The sequence below is a fragment of the Aythya ferina genome (genome assembly GCF_964211825.1).
Source record: "Aythya ferina genome assembly, chromosome: 3".
Taxonomy (NCBI): Eukaryota; Metazoa; Chordata; class Aves; order Anseriformes; family Anatidae; genus Aythya; species Aythya ferina.
The window spans coordinates 28,337,749-28,350,450 of record NC_140298.1 but is presented as its reverse complement, the minus strand read 5'-3'; the positions used below and the strand labels follow the sequence as shown (position 1 = coordinate 28,350,450).

General features: G+C 34.7%; 1 protein-coding gene across 9 annotated transcripts in view; it reads left to right on the top strand.

Moving 5' to 3' along the window:
• The window catches only part of CEP170 (centrosomal protein 170), a 101,110-nt gene that overhangs the window by 72,168 nt on the left and 16,240 nt on the right, over nt 1–12,702 (top strand). For 5 of the 9 annotated variants that reach the window (XM_084512264.1, XM_084512268.1, XM_084512266.1 and 2 more), the window contains 3 exons: nt 2,670–4,493; nt 8,477–8,527; nt 10,123–10,357. In XM_084512264.1, coding sequence (XP_084368390.1) covers nt 2,670–4,493; nt 8,477–8,527; nt 10,123–10,357 — 2,110 coding nt within the window. The remainder of the gene's footprint in view (nt 1–2,669; nt 4,494–8,476; nt 8,528–10,122; nt 10,358–12,702) is intronic. The other 4 variants (XM_084512265.1, XM_084512263.1, XM_084512267.1 and 1 more) reach the window with 3 other exon arrangements.

Below are 12,702 nucleotides of genomic sequence, written 5' to 3'. Positions count from 1 at the left end.
ACCCTTCTCCTTGGGTCCTCAAACAAGTGTAAAACTGTAGCAGCAGAGATTTCTCCAAAACATTTATCGCTTCTATGTGACATTAATAAATAAACAAATAGTTCGGGGATTTTTTTTTTTTAGGCAAAAAAGCAGTTTCACATTCATGTTTTTCTGTCCAAATTATACGTTTCTTGGTCAGTGCAGATAGCTAACACTGTTTCTCACCTGCATTATGAGAACTGAACCCTTGTCTGAGCAACTCAATCTTGAATCCTGTAATGATTTTTTTTTTCTTTCAAATTTCTTCTATTTGTCCTGGAACATCTTAATTTAGTTGTAACTAATGGATGCATTTCCTAAGTGGTTTTGTCATAGATTTACTTCATTGCCCTCAGATTTTAGATAAAACTAGTAAATGAATTCAGATACTTTCTGTGTTCTTTATCTTATCTGTAAATTTTTTCTGTACTGGAAAAAAAAAAACATCTTCTTCACAAAAAAGTTAGCTTTCAATTCTGTGTATTATTCTGCCAGAATGAAAGGAAGAGAAAGGAAATTAATTTTAATTCTAAAGTTAAATTAGTAACTTAGTAACTTAAAGTTAAATTAGTAACAGTAAATTAAAAAAAAAAAAAGTGAAACACAAATATTATTGGAAATTTCTCCAAAATGAATCTAGTTTGATGTATTGATAACTCATCCTTTGGGTGGTTAACCAACAGGTTTGGGTCTCACTTGTTCTTTGGATTTGTTTAAATTGTCAGTTTCAGATGGGATTCTAAACAGGATCTTTGAAGGGATGAATGCTTTTTTTTTTTTTTTTTTTTTTGGCCATTATTAGAACTTTATTGTAAGGGAAGCAACAGCTGTGTAGTGCATACCCATACTGCAAGAATTCTAAAGTACTTAGGGTGAAATTTAAACGGCATTCAAGCACCTAAGATGTAATGAAAATACTATTTGATATGCATGTCCAAAGAACAGTTTGCAAAATCTTTAGTTGGCTTAGATGCCTATATTTTCTTCAGAAGAGCATTCCCTATCCACTAAGAATTTGATCAAAGCGATGTTTTTCTTCTGATGCTTTTTATACCTATATACTTTATTTACTCTATTGGTGTTATATATATTTTCCTGTATGTACATATATATGTGTATATAGAGGACATGCTGTGTGTTCTGGTTGGATTAAAAACATATTTTCTGCTCTCTGTACAGCAGCAACCACAGTAATTTCTTCATGCATAGGGCTTTTCAATACTGAAAGCTACTCTTCAGTGGTCCTTGAGCGGTAGTTTTGCAGGGATGGCCTGCAACCCCTTGGTGAGACAAGCAGCTGTGGAGCAAGCGAGTAGAAAGGAGAGGGTCTTAGTCGATTCAGGAACTTTGAAATGTGGTGCTGAATCTGTTTAGGGATGTAAAACTGGCTTTCCTGTTCCTGTTGTAATTGTGCCCTGATGTAACTGTGATACATCATGTACCTATTTAAACCTAGAGTGTAAAAACAGGTTAATACATACGGTGTTGGTGTACTTTGCTGGCAAAAAGTTTGTTTTCAAGGAGAGCTTCTCACATAGCTCAAATTCTACATATTTCTGAAAACTTTCCTTTATATATGAGAGCAATCATAGACCATATGCTACACAGATACTGAAATTAGAATGAAGCAGGAAAAAATAGTTTATACCCTCTGCAGCAATGACATACATGTTTATAAAGCATTCCCTTTCACAGTATACATACAGAGTATCAGGAAGGTAGTAATTAGCCCAAGATAACAGACAACCAGGTGATCACAATCAAGATTTTCCATCTTTGGGAAGAAACCATGTCAGTTTGAAGCATCAGAAGAGGAAAAATGTTGTTTTGTCTTTGCATTCTTACCCTGCTTCTGCAATGACTCCTTCCATTTTCCTGCAACATGACATTTTTAGAAAGAACACTGAGAAGAAAGATGGCTTTTTCTGACCTGATCAGGTCTCTGACAAACCACAAATGGTTCATTGTAGTAATTCCCTTGCTACCTTTTAGAAATTGTTTTGGTAGACACATGCAGTGTATCAGCAATGTTGGATTAGGTTGTAATGACGTTGTGTTGAATAAACTGTTCTTTTGTATGGCACTCCTAATATTGTAGTTCTAGTAATACAGAAATATCTTTTTATATATCTGACGCCTTTAATCAGGAGATACCTGTTCTAAAATTGTGTTAACATACATGATTTTATTCCGTTTTTGTTACAAAGTGAAATGAAATAATAGAGCCAATTATGTTCAACTTATTGATTATAGTTTAGGAAGTAGTTAATGTAATTCACAGTTTCCACTCTGTAATAATAAGAATGTTTCCACTGTTACCCATAAGATGAAATTATGCCTAATGAGAATAGGACAAGTGCTAAGCTGGAAAATTATTTGAAGAGTTACCTACTCAAAAAGCTTATAAGAATAGTCAAATCTCCATCACCTGAGAGCTTGTTCCACCTTGTATAACATATGTTTACCTAAATATAATTCATCCTACTATAGAATAGATAAGTGAACAAATGACATTTTTATATTCCAATGACTTTTTGCAATTCTGTTTTATGTTGCTGGATTAGTGTTATGCAATCTTAATAATTTAATGTTTGTGTTTAGCTTGCTATTGAATGGTTTCTTAGCTGTTTTTTCTTTCTCATTTTCAGACACAGACATCAGCGAGTCTGGTATTTCCATCAGAAGCGCTGGTTCAGCAACTTCTGTGACCAGCCAAGGTGAGCGAAAAAGGAGGACGCTTCCACAGCTTCCCAAAGAGGAGAAAGTGAGTGAAGGCTCCAGAACAAAAGCTACATCTCATCAGAGATCAGAAATAGGTGAAAAGCAAGACACTGAACTTCAGGAGAAAGAAGCTCCAGCTCGTGCCTCAGATGCTGACAGCAGAAGTATAGCTAAGTCAGGCAGAACAGTGAATGGTCTTTCACCAAAAGCTACAGGAGAAAAAGTTTTTTCTTTCCCTAGCTCCAGTAAAGAGAGAGCTGAAACTGGCAGAGAAACTTCTGTAGTGAAACAAGCTTTAGCAAAAATTCAACAAGAACGAAAGGAGCAAGGACACTGGACACCCTCAAAACTATCTTCTACAAAACCTGCCACAAATCAAGTTGAGAAGGGTAGGGAGGAGACTGCTGTGTCACACAAAACTTCGGATAATCAAGACAAAGCTTCTGGACATGTTACTGATAAAACAGAAGTGAAGTTGGCACAGAATGAGGGAAAGAGAAGAAAAAATGAGGAAACTATTAAAGGACAAAGTCCTAAAACGTCAGGAGGAGAAAAAAAGGAATCTTCAAAACCATTAGTGAGGCAAGGCAGCTTTACTATAGATAAGCCTAGCACAAATATACCGATAGAACTTATTCCTCATATTAATAAGCAAAGTGGATCTGTTGCCCCCTCAGCATCTGCAAACAGGACACGTGACAGAAGTGATTCAATGGACACTGATTCCAGTCTAGATACAACGCTCATTTTAAAGGACACGGAAGCTGTAATGGCTTTCCTTGAAGCTAAACTCCGTGAAGAAAATAAAACTGATGAAGGTCCTGAGACTCCTAGCTATAACAGAGATAATTCCATATCACCAGAATCAGATGTAGATACAGCCAGCACAATCAGTCTCGTTACTGGTGACTCTGAAAGAAAATCCACACAGAAACGGAAGAGCTTTACAACCTTATATAAAGATAGATGTTCCTCTGGTTCCCCTTCAAAGGATGTTTTAAAATCTTCTGCAACAAGTGCCAGAGAAAAGATGGAAAAGAAAACTAAAAGTCGTTCTTCAGATGGTGGGTCTAGAGCTGATGCTCGCAAAACTGTGCAATCTAGTGGAAGAATGAGACAACCATCAGTGGATTTGACAGATGATGACCAAACATCTAGTGTACCTCATTCCGCCATTTCTGATATCTTATCATCTGACCAGGAAACCTACTCTGGCAAATCACATGGAAGAGTTCCTTTTGCCTCAGCAGATGAACTTTTACATTCCAAAATGGAAGGAAAGTCAGCTAAATCGAAAAGCACTCCTGTTGCACTTGGGCAATCTAGTAAATCTACTACTCTTCCAAGACCTCGTCCTACAAGGACTTCTCTCTTGCGCAGAGCACGGCTTGGTGAAGCCTCAGATAGTGAGCTTGCTGATGCTGATAAAGCTTCAGTGGCTTCCGAAGTGTCCACTACAAGTTCTACATCAAAACCTCCTTCAGGGAGGAGAAGTATTTCCAGAATAGACTTACTTGCTCAACCTCGCAGAACTCGACTTGGCTCTTTATCAGCACGTAGTGATTCTGAAGCAACAATAACTAGAAGCACTGCCTCATCTCGTACCCCAGAAGCTATTATCAGAAGTGGTGCCAGGTTGACATCAGCTGGAGATAGTAGTAAAGTTTCTGCTAGAACTCGAGCCAATAGCATTTCTCGACTTTCAGATTCAAAATCCAAATCTTTGGCTTCAGCTCATAATTCTCCCTCAGGTATGTCAGATTATTTAACTAGCTTCTACAATACCGTATATTTTGATTTTTTTTTTTTTATATTTATATACTTTTATAAGGAATGTTGTTATGAAACAATTTGTTGAGCTTTAGTTGACTCTTTTTTTCTTTCAAGTAAGAGTCTTCCTTGCTGACGCTTGTGGATGTTTCTCACTTAAAATCACAAAGACAAGAAATTTCAATCCTTTACCGTCTTGGATGGATATATATGTTTGTTTATTTTTTGTAGCTGTAGATCAGTAAGAAGGAATTCCAGTGAGGCATTCAAGTGTGGCAGCACTGATTTGATTTGTGTTGGTACAAAAACAGGGTGGAATCTCTCTGCGCTAGTCATGGTAGTAAGTGTTCAGAAGGTCAGCGATGCTTTTTACTGCATAGAAAATATAATATTTATTTGTTCAGCATATTTACAAGCCCAACATGTAGTATTTCCCAAGGAAATACCCTGAGCATTTTTAGGATAATCATACCTGTAATTTAAGATTAGCTTCCAAAACCACAACCATGAGGTTTGTTTAATAACGATGATAACAAAAAAGTTTAAAATTAAAAAATTAAACACAAATACTTCCTAAATAAACACCATAAAGTAATTAATAATAAAATGTTTGCCTTTCCTTGGAGTAGTTTCTGTTTTCTGTTCAAAGTCATGACAATTTATGATTTCATCATTATTTCCAAATCATGTTGACCTTCTTTAGTGTAGTCGCATATTTACAGTAATATCTTATCTATGGATGAAAAAAAAAAATCCATATAATTGATGAATTATAACCTGCTGTTTTGTTAGAAGCTAACATAACGCTTTAAATATGAACAGTGTGAAAGGCTAGCTTTTTACCAACAGGAGTATTAAGTCAACTTAAGTAAAAATGTGGTGATTCTATCTAAGTCATCTCTCATATTAAATGGATATCTATAATTGGTGATCTCTTGCTCTTTGAATCGTCAAAGATTGTCCGTATTTAGAGGCAGTCCACAATCTAAGAAAAATAAAATAAAATTACAATAGCTTCCTTACTTGCAGTGCTGAGTGTTGCCACTGAGATTATATATTTTACTTTGCTTCTTCCCCTTCAGAGTTGATTTAAAGGTCTGCAATAGATACGTTTCCTGCAGCCCTTTTGTTGCTTGTATATTGTAAATGTACCTTTTTAGGATTCTTAGCAGTGTTTTCTCCCAGACAGGTATCCTTTTGTTGTGTTATTTATTAGCTTAATAGAAATTTCTGAAGAGATACAAATGAGGTGTTCACTGAACTATATAGTTGAATCTGTTGCAATATGATGACAGTTGTCTACAAAGATACAGAAAAAAAATGAAAAAAAAAAAGCTAAGCATCAGATAAACACTCAATCTTTCCCTCTAAGATACTATTGGAAAAATAACATTTTTTCACTTTTAGTCTGTTTTAAATTGATTTGTGCAGCCTGAAAGCTGGCAACGTTAGGCCAGGGAAGAGTGTCGTTTAAGACTGCTCATATCTTTACGAATTAACACGAGTTCATATCCTGATATTGCTGATTTCTGAAAAGGCAAACCCCAGATGTTACTTGCTACTTTGCTTTTTTTTTATTGTAGTTGTTTTTGTTTTTTTTTTTTTCACAAAACTGTATGGATTTTGAGGTTTATGTACTACTGCACGTTTCCTAAATGGGTTCTCAGATTGAGATGGTTTACTTCTTCTGTTAGTGGATTGCTCTTAGCTTTCTCTTTCCTTGAGTGTTCATTTCACTGCATTACACTGTTTACTGTGGCTTGTATAAAATATGCTGCTTTCCAAAAAAAAACAAAACAAAACAAAACAAAAAAAAAGCATCTTCTCATGAGCTATCCCAACACAGTAAGATAGACATTATAAAAATACAAATAAAAAAATACTGGTTTGAAAAATTTGTAGTAGGAATAGCTCCTGTTATTAAATGAATTGATCAGTTTGATCAGTTTACTCCCCAAATCAGGGAGTAGCATGTAGACCTTTTAAATACTTCAGATACATCTGAATTGCTAAAGAAGTATAAAATTTTCTTATATAAGCCACTACTCAGTGTGTCTCCATTTTTCCATTAGCATCTTAAAAATGATGCTAATAACTACCCAAAAGCTCAAGTTATTAGTTATGCTTTATAATAACACTATATAATAACACTTTATCCCTATTTAAAACGTCTTTGAATAGGATGTACTATTCTCTTGCATTATATAAAACTGTACTACAGCAGAAGCTTTTGGATTCAAAGCATCCAGTTCCTCAACTTAATTTTGTTTCTAGAAATGTCAACAATTCACTTAAATTGCCACACTCCTGGAAATGACTAATGAAGTGCCTGATAAAAGTACTTCAGAATATTTGAACTTGTTTTCCTTTGCGCAGATTTAATCAAGACATAACTGTGATGTATTTTCTTGTCTCCCTGGACCTAGATAGACTGTAAAATGGATGGTCATTACCAGTAAATTAGTTTCTTTTTCTTTTACCAGAGGATCAGTTGTGATTGAGGTGTTAAGGTTGTTCCATGGGCCTTCTCATCAGTGCAGTTAGCATTACAACATTTTAGATCACTAAGCATTGGCAGCAGAATCACGCTTTTTAACTCCAATCTACCAAAGAGGAAATTATTTCTGCATTTCACAAATCTTTTTCAATGTTCAGGCATACATGCCTGTAGAAGGAGGGCAGAAAAATGACCTACATTGATTGGATATTTTTATTGCCTTCTACTTCATGTGGATGAATTGAAACATAATAGCATTAAAATTGTCAGAGCTGTGAGCAAGTCCATAATTTCAAGAATCTATTTGAAGCTTTGGTAGGCTAAAGCATTGCTGCTCTCTTTTAAATGAAAGGGCAAGCAGATAAGTGGAATGTCTTGGATGGGAATTATCAGCATTAAAGTGATTATCAGGGTGTTTCCATGGCAGGAGGCTTGATAACTGGCAACGCTGCAAAAAAGCTGTGAAGCAGAATTAGTAATTCTATAGTACATGCAATGAAAGATTTAATCAAAGCACTAAATTGACAAAAAATAGTGATCAATAAAACTGAGAACACTGAAGAACTTTTTCCACAATTGTGGAGGAAAATTGCAGATGATGTTAGAATAGTATAAAAAAATAAATAAAAGTTTTACAAAAAAAACGTTGGGAAAAAGAGCAATGAATACAGGCCCAGTGTTAAGAGTACCAAGCTGCAATCATAAAATTCTGCATTATGTCAAAGCAACGAGACGTTGTTCAGCAACTAGTTGTATATAGCAGCTCTGCTGGCTTGCTGACCTAGTTGTCATTGCAAATAATCAGCAGATAGGTTAATCAAAGATGTTGAGGTATCCCTGAAGTAAAACAAAGGTTTCAAGTATGGAAAGAAAACAACCCTTATTAACTGACCTTTAGCCTTATTGCAAGTATTGAGCACTGAATCTCAGGATCTTTAACACAGATGATTCCTGAGAATGCATCAGTGAGAGTAGAGTATTTTGTAAGGGTTATGCTTAACAATTCTGTCCCTAAGTCTTAAAAGTAAGATTATGGTGTCCAAGTCGCTAAATTTGCCAGCTTAAAGTATTATCAATACATTGTGCTTTTCACGCAGTAGTCACCACTTTAGATTTGCCTACTGGTAGGCCTACAATAACTTTTCCTCCATGTTAATAAGAAACCTTTTGATCATACAGAAATAAGCATTTTAAGGTACTAACATATAAATAAAAATTATGGTACTACGTAGACAATTGTTATTGATGTTGTTTCAGTTGGATAGTATCTCTGATATGTTTAAGCTTTCGCAAAATTCTTTATTTGTGAGTGTGTAATTTAAGACTCTTTTCCTAAAAAGTGTGGGGTCAATGCTGTGTGAAAAAGGAATTAATACTAATCTCATAAACAGATTTTATTTAAGCAAATGATTCTAATTTGAATGTTTTAATACAAATTAACATGATAAAACACTATTTTGTACACAGAGAAACCCAAGCTTCTCCCAGACCCAGATCCTGATGTTGAAACTTACAGTGGTAGAGTACTAGAAATCAAATCTGTTTCTGATATTTCTGATAATTTCACTTCTCATTCAATCTTTAGTTTTTAAATGTATGACTACATATGCTCATTGTACAGTGCTGAGTTGCTGGACTACCTCACTTGAGAGATTTTAAGATAAAATTTGCATTTATTTTCATACGTTTAATTCAAACCAGAACAAAGCATTTAAAGAAAAATTAATAATGAAATTTGGGCCCAACTCATAAAACTCTTTGGCCTTCAGTCACACGTTGCTTGCATGCTACTGGTGGGGAAATGTGCTTTTTCTGCTTATGTACTATTTCCCTTATAAAAACGAGCTTGAAACCCCCTAAAACGAATACAATAAGTAACTGGAGAGGCATTTTTCTTTTCTTCAGAAAGTTAGAATATTAAAAAAAAAAAAAAAAAAAAAAAAAAAGTAGAACTGGATACAATTTGAAGACTGCATTTAAACCTGAAAAAATTCTGCAAGCATGTTTGTGTTTTCGGATGGATTATTTACATGAGGGAAGGGATGTAAGCTTATACACCAATGTCATATTTTACACACTATAGACTTTCAAAGCACTGCACAAATCTTTTATCAATTAAAAATTACTTTCAGTATTTGTTACCTAAATTCATTGATACTTCATCTGTAATATTTTGATGGTTCGGGAGTAGTCATTATTACTTCTTACATTTTTCTTTCATATACTAGAGCCAATATGCATTGCTTAAATCTACTACTTTTAAATTACCAGAATGAGATCGCACACTTTTAAAAATGTCTACAGTAATTGCAGAGCCTCATAAATGTCAGTGAGTTTAGGGGATTAAATCCCCTGCAAGAATTTAGCAGGTTGCAGTGATGAGCACTCATTTAACGTTCAGTGATCTCTCTTCCTGCTTGGATTGCTCAAGGACAGTATATCTGATACACATTTTCTAGACTTGACTAATTTATAAGGGGAAGAGAGCCTCCTACTTAATTTCAGTACTCTTATACTTCAGTCTGTCTTCAGCAACATGGCTGTATATGCTTTGTGCTTCATGTGAGAAAATACACTTTTTGCTCTAAGGCTGCTGTTTTTCTAGATGTGATGCTGGTTTTTTGTGGCACAGTATTATTGGTTTTCTTTCTAGGCTAAATTGCGTCTTCTGTGATTTTTATGCTTTCCTTATGTAAGCATGCATTCTAGGCTTGGTGCCAGCTCAGTCCTTCCTTCATGTCTTTTCAGTTTTTGTGTATCACTTAAACTATAAATGAAACTTGGGGAAAAAATCTGCAGAAAAAGTGCAACCTGACTATATACTTAAATGTTAATGAATTGGGCCCTTTTTTTGATACAGTTCACTTCAGCTCTTATACAGTTACTGGCTTTTACATCTTATTTCACTCATCATTATACAAAGAGCATCCGTTTTATGTTTTATTAATCAATATTATTTAACCTTTCTTTTTAAGATGTAGTAAATAAACCTTTTGTGAGGTATCTGGGGATTGATAATGAATAGTTGTGTATTTTTGTGATATTACTGAAATATTTTTTTTTCTTATAAAAGATGCAATAATAATTCTTTTTTAATAATTAAACTAATTTAGTAAGTGCAAGATGGAGGCGCTTTCCTACAGATTATGCTTCCACCTCAGAAGATGAATTTGGATCAAACCGTAATTCCCCTAAACATACCCGTCTACGTACCTCTCCAGCCCTGAAAACCACACGACTGCAGAGCACTGGGACAGCAACTCAAAGTAGCAATACATTCAAGCACAGAATAAAAGAACAGGAAGATTACATTCGTGACTGGACTGCTCATCGAGAAGAAATAGCAAGGTTGGTTTTCAAGGACCACTAAAATTACAAAGATTTGTATCCAACCAGTTGTATGGGTACATATATGGGAGAATGTGTGAGCTGATGGATTTTCTGTATCGCTCTTAGTTTTCATTCACTGCCTTAATGGGTAAATTTGAATTCTGACAAGAGACTGACAGAACACCCATGCTACCTGATGATGGTCATTTCTGAATTAGGATAGCTAGATCCCAGAATACAAACTTCTGGTTGCGTTACTGGGACTTCCAGAGGTACTTTGTGTGGAACTCTCGGTTGCTAATGGTGTATTTCTTGAGGCTGAAGTATATCGGATTTTATACTGCCTTTACAATGACAGTGAGGTAAAATTTCATTTTGGTACCTGTGCCTCTCAGAGAGAGGAAGGGATTTGGGCAATGTGAGAGACCATGTTCTTGCTTTAATGTTTAGTCTGTCTGGACGTTATTTCATGTTAGATATTTTCTGGCTTAAATCATATACACTCATCAAAAAGTAATTTCTTCTGAGACCCTGAGATTAGTGTAGCAATTTCTTCATTATTGCTAATAGCACTGTGCTTCACGTTAACCACGTAAAAGGCAATCACTTCTACATCCTGGTAACCTATTATTCCTGTGTCGTGCAATAACCAGGCAATGAAAACTTCAAATAGCTTGCACAACATAAATAAAACTACATAAGTATTTAAATGTCATTTAAAACTTAAATGCCAGTGTTCAAGTTTTGAACCTTTTCACAGAACTTAATTAGGGAGCCTAATCAAGAAATGTGTTTTCTTTTTAAAATTTATCTTAGTGTGGTCTTACAGCTGGTGAATCACTGTGCTTTGCTTAGTGTAATTTAGTTTTGCCTCTTCTTGGTAATATTTTTCAACATATACTTTTTCTAGTGTACTGTGTGCAAAGAGAAAATACTTAAGGCAGACTTGATAAGTCATGAGTATCACTATGAAATTAAGTTTATTAATCAATTTAATTCAAGAATATGAAAAAGATGTGATTAAAATCAGAAATATGTAAAGCTTAGAGACTTCAAATGTACTATTTCCTTATTGTAGCTTAGTTGATACTGTACCCTTAACACAGATTGAAGACAGGTATTTAACATCATAAATATATATGCTCTATGTATTTGTGCACATGTGCACATTTATACACATATATTGTTTGCACAACTATAAAAATATTCAATTCCTACCAAATTCTGTGAGTCTTAGTTGAATAGCTGATCAAATTGGGGAGCGATAAAATTAAGTATTACTTAAAATAAATGTGTAGTTGAAAGTAGAGGTTGTGTGACAAACATTTAATTTCTTCTGTGTTACCATCATGCTGTATTTAAATTGGTCTTCAAAGATTGATGTTTTGCACTTTTCACAGACTCTAAAATTTACAGATGTTAATAAAACTGAGAATTTGAAAGAGATATTTAAAAATAATGGAATAGCCAAATCTGGTCTAAAACGTTTTGGCTTGGGTTGAATATACAATAATATGAGCTTCACATATATTTTGTATAATGGTTTCAAAGTATCATTGCAAAATTAATTGACTCAGTTTATGACATAGTAGACTAAGCATAGAAATGTTTTCAGTAATCCATGAGTAAAGAATTACGACAGATTTCTTGGAAGCATTCCATTTTATTGTAATTTTTGGAACACCACAGCTGTTTTTTCAATACAGGTAAATAAGAGTTAGAGTTCAAGGTTGTTGAAAAAGATCATGCTCTCCCTATTCCAAGCCAAGTGTTCCCACATTTTTCCTTGTGTTAGATGAAGCAACTGTGTAGTTGTGGGGAAGAGTCTGTTCACAGAGCAAATCTGGAAGCATTTCCTTGGGTGGGTGGAGGGGCTTGGGAATTTGAGGTTTGTTTTGGTTTTGTCTCCCTGAATCCATTTGCCTTCTGTAATTGCTAGGACTGATGCAATGGAAGCAGTAGAAATCTGCAAGACAACCTACCATTACAACAGAGTAAATAGTGTGTACATAAATCAGGGAAATAGGCTTAGTCTTTATACAAAACATACTCCTTATATTTAAGCCATACTTTTTCTTTCTATAAGTTAATGCAGAATGATTTGATAATTGAGCAAGCCCAACTCTGAGTTGTTTTGTTTTTCATAATGCTTTTGATTTAGCACTCTATATTGTTTCTGTACAGAAAATTACAGAGCACTGGCTATAGCTTACTATCGCAATGAAACTGATTCCAGATTTTGTTCACATGGCTGGTGTTTGACTGTGGTGATTGTGTAACAAATTGCTTGTCATACATGTTAGAATTGTTCAATATGGTATCCTTAGAATTCATTTGAATTCAGTTGGATGTGGACATCTGAC